Raw genomic sequence first — 19,435 nt, 5'->3', positions numbered from 1 at the left:
TTTTAAGTCCACTCAAGTGAAATTTGTTGCTGTTAATATACCCAGCCCAGCCCACCTCCCCCCAACAAAACTAAATTATGAATTTTCCTGATATAAAATCTGAGTTTGGGTTTCCGAGCTGAGCTCATGCACACTTTGTTGCTGATGATATCTGGCGCATTTGGACGTACTTTCCAATTCTCAGCCCAATTATTAGTTCATCAATGACACTCCCATGTCGTTACAGTCTGTGCTGTGTTCCCATCAGTCACCAACACAGTTTAAATAAGGCACTCAATTTTTTTTTTGGTTTTTATGGTAGATCCGATGCAATTACAGCCAATCCTGAACTTTGTCTAATTGCAGTTCCAGTGTGCACGGCCTTCGGGCAGTCGGGAGTTAATACACGACCGTTTTCTCCTACACTCCCTGTGATGGATAATCTGGCTTTGTTTCTTATGGCTTCAGAAAAGGTCAGCTAGGATGCAGGAAAAAGGAAAAGAGAAGAAAGTGTTACAATATTTCTGTTCCTCAATACGCTGGAACACAACAAACACCAAAATATCAAGTTTTAGACATCTGCATTTTTTTTCATGTTTTCTATATATATTTATATATATAAAGTGCATTTAACTACACTGGGGAAAGAAAATAAAAATAAAGATCAGATGAGAGATTCTGCTGTTAAAATTTTGTGAAAGGCAAATTCTATGGACAAAGTATAAAATCCCAGTTTGCTCAACTGATTAGTATAAGGGCTACCTTAATCTAAAGTGCTTCACACTACACTGATATTCTGCAGCAATCCGAGAAATAATACTCTTTATAGCCGGGGCCTGGCAGGCACTTTTTCACATGACTAAAATTATTTATGTGCATATGTGTTTGCAGGATTAGGCCCTACACTCTGATTAGCAATAAACAACTAAAAATTATAAATAAAAATTGCTTATAAATTATTTTATAAACCTGGAAACTCTCATTTTGAAAATTTAATCCATGTTCAAACCTAAAGAAATGTGTGGCTTCTATTTGTAAAAAAAAAAATCTACTATTTTCAAATCACAGAGAGCTCTCCATAAATCTCATTTGCTAAACACTTGGCTATAAGCAGAGCTGATCAGGAATTTTCCATTGACTTTGTTTGACTGAAATTGCTATTTCCAGAAAAGCAACATTTTCTACTGGAAAATTTCAATTTTGCCAACATTTTTAAAAAATGTCCTCCGGGAAAGTCAGAACAAAATATTGTGTGTGGGATCAGGTTGACCCAAACTGAAACATTTTGGTTTGTTGAAATTAATCAGGTCAGTATGACATTAATTTGTTCCCAGCTGAGCTGTCTGGGTGCCTCATAGGAATTGTAGGTGGATGCCTCATGCCCCTGTTCTCTTCTATTGGTTAGGAGCCCTGGCTGAATTACACTTCCCATGATATACAATGGTCTCCCCTTGAGTTGAACCAGCCTGGTGCACCATGAGATTCCCATGACCTTGGTGCATAATTGCAGATGTAGTCAACCCAGAGAGGAGAACAAAGGCAGGAGCGGGCTGGTCTTAGGGAAAATGGCACCCTAGGTGAACTTGTATTTTGTCCCCCCATTACTCCTGGCCCCCATGGGCTCCCCACCCCCCATTCGCCCCAAGCCCTGCACTGTGACCCCTTCACTCCTAATCCCTGTACCCCCCTCCTGTGCTCACATAAAGGGAAACTGACCTGGATGCACGGAGCAGCTGGCATTGCTGCTCGCCCCTCCCCTTGAACCGATGTTTCTCCACGCAGCCCTAAGAGGGTACAAGGAGGGAGCAAGGACTGGCATTAAGGCTCCCTGCATCCAAGTCACTTTCCCGACCTGGGCTGTGTAAGGGGCAGGCAGCAGCTCCTGAAACTCGCCTCACAGCCCAGCCCAGGTAGGGAAAGTTACATGGCTGCACAGAGTGCTTGGTGTTGCACCTCACTCCTCCCCTCACAGCCCACTATGGGGGTGTGGAGGAATGTTGGGTTGGGAGCAGTATCTGGGTGTCACTGCTTCCCCCTGACCGCCGCCTTTCTCCGCTCGGAGGAAGCAGGGAGCAATCTGGGCGCTCCCCCGCCACTGCTCCCCTGCCAGCCGGGAGCAGTTTCTGACACTACGCTGGCAGCGCCCCCCTCTGTGCTGCTGCACGGCACCCCTGGGCAGTCACCCGGGTGGGCAGGAGGCACCCAAACTACAACAGTTCTAAACAAATTTTGAAATATTAGAATTGTTCAAGAGATGGAAATTCTAATTTTTGACCAGCTCTATCTATAACACAGACAAGTGACCCATGAAGTGTGGGGACAAAGATAAAATCAGAGACATACTGGAAAATCAGAGGACCAGAAGGGGGATACTCACATTGGAAAAATGGCTAAAACAGATTTTTACAAAAAAGAAATGAACTGTGGTGTTTTCCTGCATTTTATTTGCTATTATTGCTGTTATGAGCTTTGTCCCACCTAGCCCAGCTTCTCCTTCTGCCTGAGCTAGCAGTGAAGTCCTGAGCCTGTGTTTGTGACGTTATTATATATATATATATGTACATGAGAGGGAGAGAGAGAAAGATTGTCAAAGAACAATCTCCAGTTGTACAACACTACAGTGCCACCATAATGAGCATAGAATTAAAAGCACCATCCCCAATCAATTACCCTAACAAACCTAGGTAATGTAACACCCTGGTAGACTACCTAACTCAGGAACAGACCTCAGCAAACATAAGAGCTTTAGATCATTCCCTAAAGACCAAAAATCTGGGCTGGGGTGAAGCCATTTTTAGGACAGTCAGTTACAGTGTCCAAGACCTGCCTCTGAAAGAACAGTGGCTCCAGTCCCACAGCATTCAGATCCAGGGATAGTTAACAAAAACACCTTGGTCTATGACAGCTGTAGTATATACAGAAAGAAATGGTCTCTTAGGTACCCCAGTGGGACCCCAAATCATACATAGCTTTATGATAGGGTGACCACACAGCAACTGTGAAAAAACTGGACAGGGATGGGGGGTAATAGGTGCCTATATAAGAAAAAGTCCCCCAAAACAGGACTGTCCCTTTAAAAATGGGACATCTGGTCACCCTACTTTATGTAGTATCAACAACTTGAATTGCACCAAGAAGCAAATAGGAAGCTTGCAGCTTGCAGAGCACTAGTATAAAGTAAGGTGGTATAATTTAGCTCATTAACTATAAATTAATGGGCTGTATATTCTGCACTAGTGGAAGCTTCTAGGTGGTCCCAAGTAGAGTACATTACAGTAGTCCACTCTGGAAGTGACAAAGACATGGAGAAATGGGGAGGTCTAAAATCAAACATTCTCTAGGCCAATTGCAAGAAAAAAAACCCACTTTTTTTTCTTCATCATTTTCCACTGATGATATCTGGAATTTTTGGAGCTGGTGAGGTCCAAAATAAGCCCTAGATTTCAAATCTCTTTGACAAACAGAGTACATATTTCTCAAAAGAGTGAGCTGGCATAATTCTTGACAAGTCTTTCAGAAACATCTCCCTATCCACCAGAACCACCTCCATCTTGTTTGGATTGAACTTCAGCCAGTTTTCCAATCCAGGACCCTACCATGGTCATGCAGCAGGGAAGCAGAGAGACTGAACAATCCAGGGATAAAGAAAAAAGACATAAGGGCCACCTTCATATTTTACATGTATCAATGATTTTGTGGCCCAAACCATCTCACTGTTTTTTCTAGCCCTTCACATACACTTTGAACAGGAAGGATGACAAAATAGAACCTAGTGGATTCCTAGGCCAGAGAACCCCTGGGGATGATGAGCAATTTCGCAGATGGAATGGAAGAACAAAGCTTCTGAAAAAAAAGCGTCCTTTCCCATCCCAAAGATGGATTAACAACGCCTCATGGGAAACAGCTGGAATAGCTAATAAAATCAGTATGGTAGGTGACATTTGTTCATCACCATGAGGAGACCATTGAGCAAGGAAACTAGTGCAGTTTCTGAATCATATCATAGTTAAACACACGGGTAGAGTGAGGGGCTAATCCTATCTTGATTATGTTGTCACAAATTCAACGTCATGGCTTGACTGCAGAATCAATTAGGAGGAGAAGTTGGGCTGTGAGGGAAAAAGTCCTGATAATTATTGTAGAAAAAGTAGTAAGAAAAAAATATAAAAGCCATGAACAGTAAGTAAGAAGACGGCAGTTAAATCCAGAGACTGTGTGTCTGAAAGTCTCTCTTTAAGGTGTTGACCCTACAAGGTGTTGTGTCTCCTGTGAGATGCTGAGTGCCCTACTCCCATTGACTTAAATGGAAGTCGACAACATTCAGCATCTTGGAGCATCGGACCTTTAATATGGGGTGGATATTTTATTCCATTCAGGTTCTTACACAGCCCTGACTACTAGTAGTATCTGGGCAATATGGTTATTTCCTTTCCAAAAATATTAAAGGCAAATTGCGCACCCCATTTTCTAATTTGGACATGAAACTGAAAATGTAAAGTGCAAAAGCAATGCAATAAAGATGCTGCTAAACGTTGCCTGTGCCTGCTGTAGCATTTGGCCACTTGCATAATAAGTGATTAGATTAACCAAAAGTATGGGGTTGGGCAGAGAGAGAGAGAAAGCAAGAGAGGCACTTGAATCAGGATCCAGATCTTCAGGACATTCACAGGTTGACAGCCCACTAAGGAAGAGAGGATGGGAAGGAAGAGTTGAAAATTTTATTTCTTCCCTCCTACCTCCACCCCCTCAATTTCTATTTGGCGAGCAACAACTTGGAGCTTGAGATACATCCCTTCTACCTGCACCCTGACAAGCACGCTGATGTCATTAACCCTTGACACCAGGGAGCTATTTGTAGTGTCATACTCACAGCATCCAGGAGTTAGTACAAAATGCAGATAAGTACATACGATGCCAATAAACACCAAAGCGTATAAAAATGTAAATTCTAAGGGGCTGGATCTTCACATGACTTTATGCCCATATAGGGAAGTTAGGCCTAGAAAGAGTTACTCCACCCCCCATTAGTCCCTTACAAGGGCAACTGGGTTTCGTTGGCTCCAGGTGCGGAGGGGTAAGGGACTCCGTGTGCCTGATCTCTTGTATAGCTCGAGGCGGGGAAGGTGGAACATTGACTCCACCCTACCCCCTGTGTACCCACCAGTGCAGGTAGCTGGTGTCTCCAGGGTGGCAGTCGGGTGCTGGTATAGGCCAGTAGAAAATGAATGCCCATGGGAGCCGCCGGGGAGGAGCAAGGGAATTGTGGGTCCCTAAACCACAGTTCCCTCCTTGTGCTGCCCCTGCAGAGGCACAGCAACACATCGCCTCTTACCAATGGCTGTGTCCCAGAGACACAATCTAGCCCTACATATTCAGACTCTCTGGCTCACAGTTAAGGTGGTGTAAGATCTTCCCCCCCCCCCACCCGTTTTAATTCAGATATTTTAGAACAGTCACAATTTAGATATTTTAGATTGCTTTAAAAACAGAAATGCCCTGGGTTTTCATGCAGGCATTTACCTCATATAACTTCCATGGACGGTTTGTTTTTTAATATATTGGCAGACCATAGTCCTAACATGATCTAATTACGTTTGGTTAACTGAGCACAGATGAGGCTCTGAAATGAATAGTGAACATGTGTATCACTGCTCTTTCTGGGAGAGAATCTGAGCAGGGGAAATGTGTGAAATCATAGTCATAGGCTGTAGGCTGCTAACACTTAACAGACATTCTCATTAGGAATGTGTAATTGGGGGATGGAATAATAATATTTTACCAAAGAGTTCATTGATCTCAACTAGCCTCAATGGTCTTCTAGGTATAAACATATTCTGTCTGAGAAATGTTTAAAATAAATATTAACTTGATAAAAATTCTTAGGCAGGTATTATATTAAATATCCTGAGCAGAATAAGCTAGTTGAAAAATATTGAAACGTTGAGGGTGTTTTTCAGAGGGTTGAAAAAGTTTTTCATTTTGGGGGGAGTTAACATAGTTTAAGCAGCTAAACATTATTGAAATCATTATCAAAAAGGTTAGCAAAATTAATTTATGGGAACCCAGGTTTTCAGTAAATGAGAAAATAAATGCTAATGTTTCAATACCACTTTCAATAAAAAAATGATAAAAATGTTGTAAAAAATTTCTAAAAAATCTAAATACTTGGAAAAAATGGTGACCTATTCATTTTTGAAAAAAGAACATTTTCAACTATGAAGAAATGTCTTTCAAAAAAATTTGATGAGTTCTCATTCTGGTTTTGTTTGTTTAGGGGGAAAAAAGGGAAAACAAGGATTTAAATAAATTCTATCAAAGGAGTAGTCATAATGCCTGTTACATTATCCTGCCATATTGCACATGCTATGTGACTGTGGGCCAGGTCAGTATTTGGGTGGGAACTGGGATTTTTTAAGACTACATTTTGGGTGCATCCTGCTTTGTGAGTTTGATCAGGAATATGTGATTACTCCCGCATGGTGTACTGTTGTGTTAAGTAACAACAATACACTTAATGGTGTGTAACTTCACCTATAACTCCCTGAAATGAATGTTCATTATTCCCATTTTAAAAAGAACTAACAAGTGCATATTTTATTATTAATTATTATTATTATCATACAGCCTTTGCTTACCTATTTGACATGCATGCCCTTGTTCCCTGCAATAGCTTGAGAACATGCTCAGTGTTGGGCAAACCACTCAGGAACTGCAGGGGTTAAAAAGCTTTTCATCTGCATTTTGTCTAATTACATTCATAACATGATTTTTTTAAAACCTTTGATTCTGGGAGTTGGCATGGAGCCTTGTACAGTGTTTGATGTTGGCATCTGGAAATCCTAACTCCTGGTGTCATAGGGTTAATGAACATTACCCTAAACAGTTGGGGTCACCTTGGCATCAACTACTTAGCCATCTGATCTAACAGCAGCTGTTAATGTTGGGCACAGTGGTTTTGCCACATTGAAGTAACCTGGACAGTCAAGTCTAGGCTAGATTGTTATCAACATTCAGATTTGTGTTAAGGGATTGATCTCTCTTCTGTGTTTATGGATTAATGTGCATGACTCACATTCTCACTAATGAGAGTTAGGTGCATAAATCACTTTTGTGTCATTGGGAAACTAGGCCCCTGTTATGATTAAAATATAGCCAGGAAATATCTGCGTGTATATCGACTAATAAATAGGAATACTAAGAAATCTACAGACAAATGTTATGCTTGGAAAAGCTTCCCAATCAATGTATGCCAAGCCCCCTCCCTCACCTTCTTGAAAACACCCCTGAGAACCCACCTATTCCTTGAAGCGTTCCAGCTATAATGACCATACACCATTCTGTGTTCATTCTGTGTTTGTTCTGTATTGTATTGTTCTGTATTGTACCGGCTGTGCCTTTAGACTGTAAGCTCCTCGGGACAGGGAACTGTTATTTGTTTGGTACACTTCACCTATTGTACAGCGCCGTGCGCTCCAGCGCTATATAAATAATAAATAAAAATAATAATAATTTTATCTACAATTCTTTCCTTTGAAATCTTTCTAGGTGGCAAAATAAAATTTCAGTTCCAAATCTGCTTCTCACACCCCTTTACTTAAGTTCCATACTCATCTCGGTTCTATGATTTCAGAAGAATCTAGCTTAGAACATTTTGTCAAAATTGGAATAATCTGGTTTGCTAATGGAATGGGACTGAGAATTCTAGACTGCAACAACTAGGAGGCAGCAATCCTACCTGCATATTAATTTATAAAGCATTTAGTATACCTTGGACACTATATAATAATAATAATATTAATATTAATAATATACAAGTTCCATTTGTTATTATATGCCATTTTAAAAGGATTTAGTGCTGATCTCAGGAGTAGTTAGATAGCCAGGTTCACACTGCAGAGACCAGCTCTTTCACTATATTAGTAAACCACTCATGCACACCTACTTTGTCGTGCTACATCATAATAGGCTAAATACCATTAACATTTCAGTCACTGAAATCACTACATTTACATCTAAAAGGTATTGCTCCTCAGCAGGATAAAGGGATAGTCGGTCTTAGTCTGCTGAAAACTGATGTGAATCTCTAAACTCCATTAACAATATTGGCATTATTTATAGTTATTGCAGTAGGACAAGGGTTGGCCCAAGGAAGGATTTACTAAACAAATGCCATGCTGAAATAGCATCCAATTCTATTCATCAAGGGAGAGGAGTGGAGGGTAGGGAAAAAAGATTCATCACATTTAGAATCATATCACAATGCTTGCTCTCCCTAAAGCTTTGACTAAGGCTTACTGAGGTGTTGCCTAACCCAAAACTTTATTATAATCCCTATAAAAAGCTACAAACGGGCTAATAAATAGTAATTCAATAATAATAAAAGCCCTTAGAAAAACAGGCCAGCCAAATAACCCAAACAAGCTGCGGCTCCCTCTACAGAAGGACTCTGTTTTTCCTTTAGTATCTAAAATGTCAAATAGCTGTAATGTCCCAACTGATACAGTAAGACCAAACTGTTTTTCTTAAAAGAGAAGATGTTCTTTACATATTAAAAAAGTCTTTGCAATGCAGATGTCTATTAGCAACATAGAGTAGTATACTGTACATCTGCAGCCAAAAAAACGGAACCACTTTGCACTGAAGTTTTCCAAAATATAAAGCTCTGTTGAGAAGCAAGCATTACCACCACCGGACAGACAGGTCACGACACTGCATTACAAGATGCATCACCCACTCACTGTAGTGGGCCCTAAGTCCTACCCCTAAATTTTAACACTTTCGGTTCCATATACGTTGTAACCTTCTCTATATGTTGCTAAATTCTGGGTATTCTGCGAGGAAGTTGGATTAAAAGTCTGTGCACTCTTTGCCACCTTCATTCGCTTCGCCTCTGCCCTGGACTTGTAACAGAACTCTATCAAAGCCACCAGCATGGCCAAGCCCAAGCCTCCAACCAGAATGTAGAAGACTCCAGCAACGTTGCTGAGACTCAAGGCACTCGTCTTGTCCTGAGGAAACAGAATCGGTAGAGTTAACCACTGACGTCAGACAGCGGGAGCTCAAAAGCTACACATCATACACTGAAAACATACATAAAAGAGGTTTAACTGAAATTAACTGACAGTCATTTACACACTTCTTCACAAAAATCGGCCTATCTGAATTTATAAAATATATATTAAGTGCCATTATTTCCTGGCAAACATGGAAATCATTACTTTAGGATGTAGTCAGTCACTCGCTAACAGCTGTGAAATGGTATTACCATTATTTATAACTTTAAACAATGATCTATCTACCTCTATTTAATGAAAATGTTAACAGTGAGATGAAACTAGATTTATTTGATGGTCATTTAAAAACTCTCTAATCCAAAAATCCATTTACATCAGATGGGACTCTGCATAATTTTATTAACACATAGTGTTCGCTTTTGATATGCATCAATATGAAGACTCAGCCAGCCTGGCTTTCAGCTAATTAAATACATACTTAAAGTATGTGACACTTAAGCTGTCTCTCTTAATTAAAGCACAAACACATTTTCATTAACATAAAATATATCCCATACTACCTTAGCCATTGCTGTTTATTTACTTTTACTTTATTTTATATCTTTTTGGTATCGTGATAATGGACTATTAGGCTTTGTTATATAAAAAAATTATATTAATAGAATTATTTAAAGATCAATTAATTTATGACTAGAAGTTAGTTCTAAGTATTGTAATAATTTAGAAAACAATACTTATCCCTTTTAGTGACGTATTCTTAAGTAGGTGTTATTTTATACATGTTCCCCTTAGGGGGTTTAACATAGCAAATATCTATTGTACGTTTCAGTCTGTTTTTGGCAAAAATCTTAATGAGTCTGGTATTTTAGGGTTTGAAAATGATGTGCATAATTTTTCAGCACAAGTCTCTAGACTAGGGATTTATTCAAAATTGGACTTTTACGTACTACATTGCTTACATTAAGATATTTATAAAATTCTGTTTTATAAGCTAAAGTGGTTAACCTCTTGTAACTGCGTGAAAGTTTAATTCATCATGAACACTAAACACTACTTGTAGAAATGTTTAATTTAAAGATGCACTATTTGATGTAGGCTTAATGCCCCGACAAGTAGAAGATAACACTAATGTTGATGCACAGGAGACCTGGACATGAATCCAGGTTGTGACTGGCTGCTGGCATATGCTTGTACCCCAGCATCATTTCTCTTCCCTTAGCTAGTTTACTGTAGGCTCATGGTCTTGGATGCAATGGCCATTCTTCTCTGTTGTCAGGTCAGTTGTTGTCATGATGCTTGTGGTCAAGAAGAAGGAAGATTTTATTGAGGGGAAATGGTGGCCTAAAGTAAGTGCTAGGTGAAAGCCTCCTCAGCTGTCACACACAGGGATAATGATAGTTACGTTTCTGCCTTAGTAGAGGCTGCATTGCTCTTGGTTGGTTTAAATCCCCTCCTCAGATTTCACTTGCCATGTAGTAAGAAACAGGGGGCAAACTCATTTTCACTTTAATTTTTCCCTCTGACCTTTGGGGTCACTCTTGGTGCTACAAAGCAGCAACCAGTCAATGCCTCTCATATTCCTGTTTAGGCTCTGGGCAAAGGTTGGGAGGTAGAAAGAGGAGCCAGGAGAAAACTGCTGAGATACCCATAGTTAGGGTGACCATATGTCCCGTTCTTGCCTGGACAGTCCCTTTTTTAAGCCCTGTCCCAGCTGGCCTAACTTTTTTGGCAAAACTGGGCATTTGTCCCATTTATTCTTGCCAACTGATCATCAGTTGCCATGAGCAAATTGAAGAAATGCCCAGTTTTGCCAAAAAAGTGGGGTGCAACCCCTAGCGGGGCATGGAAGAATGTGTGGGGGGAGGAGGGGCAATTGGCAATGCCAGCCCTGTGCTGGAGGGAGGGCTCGTGAGAGCGGCTCAGGCCAGGCCAGCCCCGCATGGGCTGGCAGCAGGGGTCTTGGGCTAGCCCCATGTGCAGTGGGTAGAGGGGGGCCTCGGGCCAGTCCCGGGCAGGCAGGTGGCAGGGGACCCTCAGGCTGGCCCCGGGTGCGGGTGGGGTGGACGCCTCAAGCCAGCCCCGTGCCATGTACCATTTTTGCTTTGGGAAAATATGGTCACCTTACCCAGAATGATAAGGGAATACATGGCGGGGATTAACTGAGAGGGCTTTCAAGTGAGCAGAAGAATATCTGCTTCTGAAATCCTTCTTCCCAGGGGAAGTGGAAGGGGAGGATGTACTCCCTAAGACTCTTTAATTTTTGGGCTTGCAGTGAGGTAAGGGGGCGCCTGGGATTTGAAACCCAGAGATGATATACTTGGAGTTTTAGGAAGCAGAGTACTAAAAGTTGAAGCCCTTTCACCCCAGAATTCACATTATCTCCACCCCTGTTCCTATACAACGAGGCCAGGCTGTTGTGTTGAATGCCTGAGAGTTCACCTTCACAGAATATAAGCAAACAACTCAGCTAGGCCATCTCCCAAATAAGGACAAATGGAGAAAGGGATAAATTGCACAGCAGTTAATGGAGATGCTCTTCTCACACAGAGGAAAAATAACCCATCTTGAAGCTCTTCAATCACCCTTAAAAATATAGGAAGATGGGATGTGATTTACTTTTCAAAAGGAAAGCAACAATTATTTTCTTTTTTACATCAACCTCATTTGAAAACCTGGAAGAGCAATAGTGCTTCTTTAAATTAAAGTGGGGGCACATGCCTATTTGAGTGAGGGTGGGGGAAGCATTTTTTTGCTCCAGATCCTCTAACGAGTGTTTAAAGCTATTTATTTTATTACCATGTCATTTTGTTCATTACTCCCTTTACTGCTTTGTGAACACAACAGTAGGTCCCGAACTGCAGCGACTGACCTTACTTCCAGAGTCCTTGGGTCCACATTCACCTTTATCGTACCACCATTTGTTTTTCAGCTTGTCTAAGACGCCTGCCTCACTGAGTTTCAAAACGGCAAGGTTTACAGGAGTTCTTCACGTGGAAAATAACATAAATAACATTATATATGTTATTTTATGTTATTCAAGTAAAACTACATAGAATCGCATTGCAAAGTGACAGAGCAGAGGCCACAGTGGGTGCTATGTCATGTACTGTAGGCCCAGGTTTAGAAACAGACATATGACTGGGACCTGCTCCATCGCTTTAGGTAACAGGCACATACTGCTGGGGAAGATTTTTAAATAAATAGTATGCAATTACTGTGAACCCAAAACTATTGGCTTGTCGGCATTAACAACGTATTCTTCTGAGATTTAAAATGTCTTCAATACAATGAGATTGGATAGAAGACTTTCGTGTTCCTGGCTTCCAATTTATTTTAGTTTGTGTGTGTGTGTACACATGTACACATTCATAGAATACAACTTGACCACAGCTATTTCATGCACTGTGATAGAGATACGTGAAATTTTAATTCTCATGAAGTTTGTTTACAGTATCAATTGGCACAACCCTATAAACATCCTTCATGCAGAAAACCTATTGACTTCAGCAGTAGTTCTGCATGCAGAGAACTTACAGGATGAGGTCCTAATGTTGTTAACCTCAGAATAAAGGGAAATGACTATCAAGCCTTAGTACGTTTCCATACTCAATATCATTTGCACTGACCCGTTGGTCCTGGAAAATAAAACATATTTAAATCTCACTTATTTAGTAAGTGTTTACAAGGGGTCCAGTGAGGTAATAAATTATTGCTTGGAACCTGCCCTCCGAGTTAGGTTATTTGATTAAGACAATCCAACCAAGTTTAGTCTTCATATAAAACACAATCCATGGCATCAAAGTCATGAGCTGCTGTGGGGTTACACTGAAGTTACCAAAACTCCATTAAAAATCTCCAGTGTATTGTATTAATGCTCACCCTTCCTGCCACTGGGACAGTTTATCCTGAAAACAACTCAAATAATAATTGGTTATGAGAACTTTAATTTACCTTCCCTCTCAAAACATTGATATCAAATTCTTAGTGACCTGCATATAGATATGTATTTATGTGCAGGTGTGTATGAATATACAATGTATACCAGAGAGGGAGGCAGACAACCTGAAACAATGTATAATAGATGGGCTACTCTTAGATATTGGAAAACAATAGCACTGACATGTTCTGGTAGCATCACACAATACAAAACTTGAGTTTGTGTGTTTAAGATATCACCCAATTCCTCCGATGGAACTCATTTCATGTAATGTGCTACAACCCAGAATGTTTCTAAAATGATAATCTATAAATGCAAGATTTAAAATTGTAATAACTAAAACAACTGAAACATTAATTAGTTTAGTGACACTATGTCAAAAATGAATGACACTATTAAAGTAGTTACTATAAAAGAAAGAGGGGTTTAGTCACGCTCGAATTATGTTTCTGTAACTGATTTAACTATATTTCTCAGAATTCTCATAAAGAAATATATTTAGATATTAAAATAAATAATAATTCAGGCTTCCAAGGTTAGCTCTATGGATCATGGCCTTTAATCCATATGGACTACCTTCAATACATTTCCATGTACTCTCTAATGATCTCTGTAAGCAAATACAATACTTTGTACGCTTTCAAATTCAACCCCACTACGTTCATACAGAATGCACTGATACTACTACAGAAAAAAGATATATTGTTTGAGTTTATACTTGTTGAGTATTTAAACTTACATTTTATTGTCAGGCTTCCTGGCAGCAGGCTGTGCAGGTTGCAAGTGGAGTCAGAGACTATAACAGCTGAGAAAACTAAAATTAGTGGGTGGCCGTTTGGGATGCTGGCAAGCTGCTTCTTAATATGATCTCTGTTTGCTTCTGCTACAGGTGTGAAATAATTGACATTGTAATATGGCTTGGATAGCCACTGGCCAACACCACTAATGTTTTGGCCAACACCAGCGCCCCATTTGAATCTTTCTATCCCCAGCCACATCACAGGATATACATAGAAGGGACAACCAGGTTCTGTTGTCACCGTGAAAATCCAAAGCAACTTCACAGAAGTCAGTGGAGTTATTCCAGATTCAACTGGTTTAAGTGAGATGAAAATTAGGAGCTAAATATTAATGAATTATGTATATGAACAGTCAAGAACAATGGCTACCTGTGTGTAGGGGGAGTCGATAGTAATTTCCCCACTCTTTTGTTTGATATTTCAGCACAAGCATTCAGAATTTAGGAACATAAAGCTGCCTAACACCTGCCACATGTTGAGTTTCTTTCTTCTTTCCCACCCACCCTTGATCCATCTGTATCATCCTTTCTGCTCCCATAGGCACCTTCTACATACGCAGTGCTTTGGCGGGAACTTTCAGGTTTTCTTTTCATTGAGAAAAAACAACTAATTTCATGATTTTTTACTTTCTAACGGGAAAATTACATTTGCAAGTTAACCAGCCTTCTGTATTAGGTAGCTGGTTGCAATGGGCAGGATAGAGGAAGAACTTCATTTTCTCCATAGCAGTACAGTCAGTGAGCTCTGTGTGAGAGGCCATGTTTCAGTGTTCTCTAGCACTAATCTTTCTATTCAGCCACTTGTCCTATTGACAGTCTACAGCTTCTAAGGCAAGCTTGCCCTTAGAGACTTCCATCCAATGCTTCAATGGGAATTTTGTGTGTGTGGACGAGACAGAATTTTTCCCTTTAGTTTTTATGTAAATAGCACCATTAAGGCACATGACGAAATACTGTCGACACTTTGGGTGGAATTTAAAAATGTTTGATGTTTTTAAAATTGTATTTGTGTCCATCTTTAAATGAGCCACGTGTGATATCATAGGTAGATATTAAAGTTAGGAAGAAATTATCAGATTTAAAAGTGATCTGAAAGTCTGAGTTTAAAAAACACATTCAAAATTAAATGGAACTTTAGAGGCTTGCAAAATTTCTATCAAAACCAGACTACAGTTACTTTATTTTAGTATTTTAGTATTTTAGTTCTTCACAAAAATTCATATAGAATAATGTTTTGTTTTAGGCACAAATGAGAGTTAAGTGTCCAAATCCCATTGGCTTTCAGTGGGAACTGAATATGTCGTGACCCTTTGTTTCTTTGAAAATCTCTCCTTCAAGTCCTAGATTTTTCTAACCACACCTGTCAAACAGTCAGATGCTACCAACCTTTCCCACATTGAGTAGAAACATATTTGGTAAGTAGCTCCATTGATTTTAAGGGTGGCAGAATCTAGGTCAATATGATTTACGGCATATTAGAGAAGGGTAGTACAGAAACATAAAATGGATAACTTATCTGGAATTAAATTTTCCACCAAGTTCAGTCCTGTATACTGTACATTATATTGCCAAATGATAATTAATATGATTTTTTTTAAAAAACATGGCTAGGGACTCAAGTTAAAAAAGTTGGGCCAGCTCCTCTGTTAGTGTAAGCTGGTGTAGCTCTATTGAAGTCAACTTACATCAGCTGAAGATCTGACCCATTATGTAATGTTGGAGGTGGTATAAATCTTTCTACACCCAGCTTTGCACATGCAGTACTAGGAGCAAATTGTGCTCTAATTTACATAAGTGTGAATCTGGAGTAAAACAGCAGAATTTGTCCCATACTATCTAAATAGTCACACTGCATATACTGTATATCATAAGAATTTTAGGATTTTGTAGTGAAGAAGATCCAAATCTCCAGTCCAATTTAAAGTCAGTGGCAGTCTTTAAGTAAAGACTGGGGGATAGGGGCCAGGGAGAATAATATGCAGTTAAAGACATTCTTTATTTTTTATTTTACCAACTTCCCCACCTGGCTTTCCTGTCGTTCTTTCCTGTTCCATCTTCACCCATTTACTGGTGGGAGGAACTATGTTCAAAAGGGTGAGGCCCTGACTTTTATGTTGGGAACTAAAAATTATAATGGCATAAAACTTGAATAATTTAATTGTGAAAAATGATCCTAATTTAATATCATACAACACTGCACTAATGGGCACATGCAGCACCAAGAGCTACAGCAAGGAGTGGTTCTAAAACCACTGCAAAATTTAAAAGAGGGGGATAATTGCTATGCAATAGAAGCACTTGTGACTAAGCCTTTAATTAGTTATAAGGCCAGTCCATCCACTAAATGAAAGAAGAGGAGCATTGTATTAGCATGTGCGTGGCAAACAGAAGTAGAGAGCCAGTTTTATTGCTATTGTTCAATGTTTTCTCTTATTTTTGTAAAAAGAAATGGAAATTAAATGGCAAAAACTATACACTGGACCCTCACTAGAACGCTCGTCTATATAGCGCAAATTCGCATATAACGCGGTTGCGGCCATGGATCCCAAATTTAATTACTTTAATTGGAATTCATTTTAATGGGGTCCCCGCGTTAACGCGGTACCGCACATGGATCCCAAATCTCGCGTTCTAGCGATGGTCCGGTGTATTTGAAGGAGTTTAATGTTATCATGTACACCTGAGGCAGCATGTGTTTAAGACTTGGGTTATTATTTTCAAAAGCACCTAAGTGCTATTTTCAAAAGTGACGTTAGCACTAAATCTTATTGAAAGTCAATATGAGCTATAAATTAGTGACATGGAGATCTTGAAGGGAACTGGTAACCACAGAACACTAATGAACTATATTTCTGAATTATTGGAGACCTTTCCTTTATGTAGTTGGGGTTAAAACAAAAATGGTGAGGGCTGGTACATCAGTACTATATACTAATCTTTAGTTTAAGAGCACAGAATGGATCTAGGAGTTTGCAAGGGCCTGGTTTCACAAGATGCTAAACTCCTTCTGAGAGTTGCTGAGCAATTTAAAATTGATTACAGTGTGTCCCTTGGCATGACCATGAAGGAATGCTTTGGGTTTAGGGTTGTGTGTGCTGGCTGGTTGGCTGAATATCAGCGGGCACAGATCAGTTTGGCCGTGTAGGCCTAGAGTGCTGTATTGCTTTCAGGATGGGGGAGAGGTTGTTAATCTCATCAGGGAGAGTGTAGAATACTGTAATCTAGAATTGGACTCAATCCAATCATTTTTTTTTAACTTTATACAAATCAAAAAAGGGACTCTGATTAAGGGCCTGACTCATGGACTTGAACTACTGTTTGTAGCAGTTAGCAGTACAGCAGACCATCATGTGGTTCTGTTCTCTATGTTCTGCTAACTTGATCCTCCGACACGAAAAAAAGAAAAAAAAAAGAGAGAGAATATAAAAGCCTTACCCAGGGCCCAATGAAATCAATGAAAAGACTCCCACTGACATCAGTGGATCAGACCCTGTAAGATTATTAGTGGATCTGTAGCTTTACTTCAAAACAAGGAATTTTGTAAAAGATAAATGTCAATAAAACATTTATATTAAGCCAGTCAAGAGTTCAGGCATCTGTATTTTTTATAAAAACAGATGCTGCAGCTATGCAGCATTTATATATTACACCTCCCAGTGTTGTCTATCCCTGATAATACTCCCTTTATCCACCATCCTTCCTACTGTGATGTAGCAGTCTCAACTTTCCCTGTGTCACACTCTTTACACTCCCCTGTGCAGTGTGTCCAGTTCTCATTGTGCATGCAGTTCCGGCACCTTACTTCATGAAGCTGCATTCCTAGCTCTCTCCTCCCCGACTACTGGTTTTTCCTCTCCCTCCCCATGCAGTCACTTCCCGCCCCACCCTTCACTCCCTGTTCCCCTGCTGAGCGTTCTACACCAGGCCACCTCCATCTTCCCTCTGATAGCCTAGGACATCCTGTTTCTCCCTCTGCTGGCTGCCCTCCTCTACCTCATTGCATGTGGTCCCTATCTACCAGGGTTATTAATAGCAGATGTTAAGGCAGATAGAGTTCTAAGGCAGTTATCTCATTATGTTGATTTGAAACATTAAGCATAGGTTTGTGTTTTATATTTCAAACAGATAATAGAACCGTAGAAACACAGGGTTAGAAGGCATCACAAAGATCATCTAGTTTAACCCCCCGCCAAGGTACAGGATTTGTTGTGTTTAAACCATCCCAGACAGATGGCTCTCCAACCTCCTTTTGAAAACCTCCAGTGAAGAGGCTTCCACAACCTCCCGAGACAGTCTGTTCCATTGCCTTACTGTTCTTACAGTTAGGAAGTTTTTCCTGAGATTTTCTGGGATGATTCAGATACATTATAGGAAAAAAAGTGTTCATTCACAAGCGTAGTATAACCTCCATGACATTTCTATAATATATTCTATTATATAGTATTTTTTAAAAAGCCCAACAGTGAAGTTTCACAGTGAGTGAAACTTCAGGCCAGTGGTAACTTGGATGGAGTATTATGGAAAAAAAAAAAGGGAAGATGAGAATTTTATGGCACATCAAATAGGCTTTCTTACAAGAAGTTATCTGCAGTTGCAGTAAGTGCCAATGAACTTCACGTCCACATGCACTTAGGAGAAGAAACTAAAGACCACTTTTAAAACTGTAACCGGTGGCCAGCAGACCCGTGGGGAAAAAAACTTGATAGAGCAGCAGGATGGAAGGCAAACAACAGAGGACTAGGACACCAGACCTGGGTGAGTGCAGAGCGGCACAAGAAGTGGTCTCTGCGGCAAGGGCAGAGTGTCAGGAAAGGAGGGTTGAAGAAGGGGAGGAGAAAAAATACAATGTAAGAAACTGTAAAGAAGGCTAATTAAACATGTTGGGTTTCCTCAGCACCACCAGAACCCCTCAATATAGATAGCCTTGTATCTTCACAGTTACCCATGTAGTATTCTCTCTATATTCCATACACGCCCATGCACACAAATGTATATTGAAGAGTGTTTGATTGGCACATCGAGGGCTACTTTTAGTATCTTAATTTCTCCCCTACGCCATTTCAGCACACATTAGTTTGCCTAATGGATGCTGATGTGAGAAGGCAAAACAAGTTATGTGACAGGCCATTTGAAAGTCTCAGTTTAGATGAAATGAAGGAAAAGTAGGTTAACTTTATCCAGGGCATTAGTAACGGCCTAAAATTCAGAGCTGTTGACATGGTGAAGGATAAGAGAGAGCTGCAATTACCAGTTAACTTTTTTCCTAGGGAATGCACATGAATTTCAGCTTCCAGGTAATGTAACACAACATTCCAGTGTGTGCTATTTTAACTGGAAATCGCATCAGTGTATCGGATACTTTAGCTGGAAATTTGTATAAATAGAAAATTCCTGAGCCAGTACATCCTGAGCCGCTGCTAAGAGGAGGCAGAGCTGAGTTGCTCCACTTTCCTCTAATATTTAGGAAAAAACACATAGGAGCAATGCAGTCCAGAAAATGAGGAGTCTGATGCTCATATTTGCTTCTGGGTCTCCTGTTGCTTGTTCACTAGACCTAGCTTTGAGATGGCTCTGGTCTTGTATCTTTTTGCATAGGGCGCAGGTCATCTACCCTTGACACAGGAAGGTTTCTGAGGATTGATGATAGAATTCATAGCTTAAACAAGTTCCACTTGAGAAACTTGCAATGAATGCAAATATTTTTGC

At 40.1% G+C, this 19,435-nt stretch overlaps 1 protein-coding gene across 8 annotated transcripts in view; it reads right to left on the bottom strand.

Moving 5' to 3' along the window:
* Positions 1 to 292: 292 nt before the first annotated feature.
* GRIA4 (glutamate ionotropic receptor AMPA type subunit 4) overlaps positions 293 to 19,435 on the bottom strand; it is a 294,730-nt gene continuing 275,587 nt past the window's right edge. For 6 of the 8 annotated variants that reach the window (XM_077805819.1, XM_077805858.1, XM_077805839.1 and 3 more), the window contains 2 exons: positions 8,853 to 8,987; positions 293 to 457 (listed from right to left, as the gene is read on the bottom strand). In XM_077805819.1, the coding sequence (XP_077661945.1) occupies positions 293 to 457; positions 8,853 to 8,987 (300 nt within the window). Of the gene's footprint in view, positions 458 to 8,852; positions 8,988 to 11,862; positions 11,978 to 19,435 lie in introns of all 8 variants that reach the window. The other 2 variants (XM_077805810.1, XM_077805830.1) reach the window with 1 other exon arrangement.

The sequence above is a fragment of the Eretmochelys imbricata genome, chromosome 1 (assembly GCF_965152235.1).
Source record: "Eretmochelys imbricata isolate rEreImb1 chromosome 1, rEreImb1.hap1, whole genome shotgun sequence".
Taxonomy (NCBI): Eukaryota; Metazoa; Chordata; order Testudines; family Cheloniidae; genus Eretmochelys; species Eretmochelys imbricata.
This window is presented reverse-complemented; position numbering and strand designations above follow the sequence as displayed.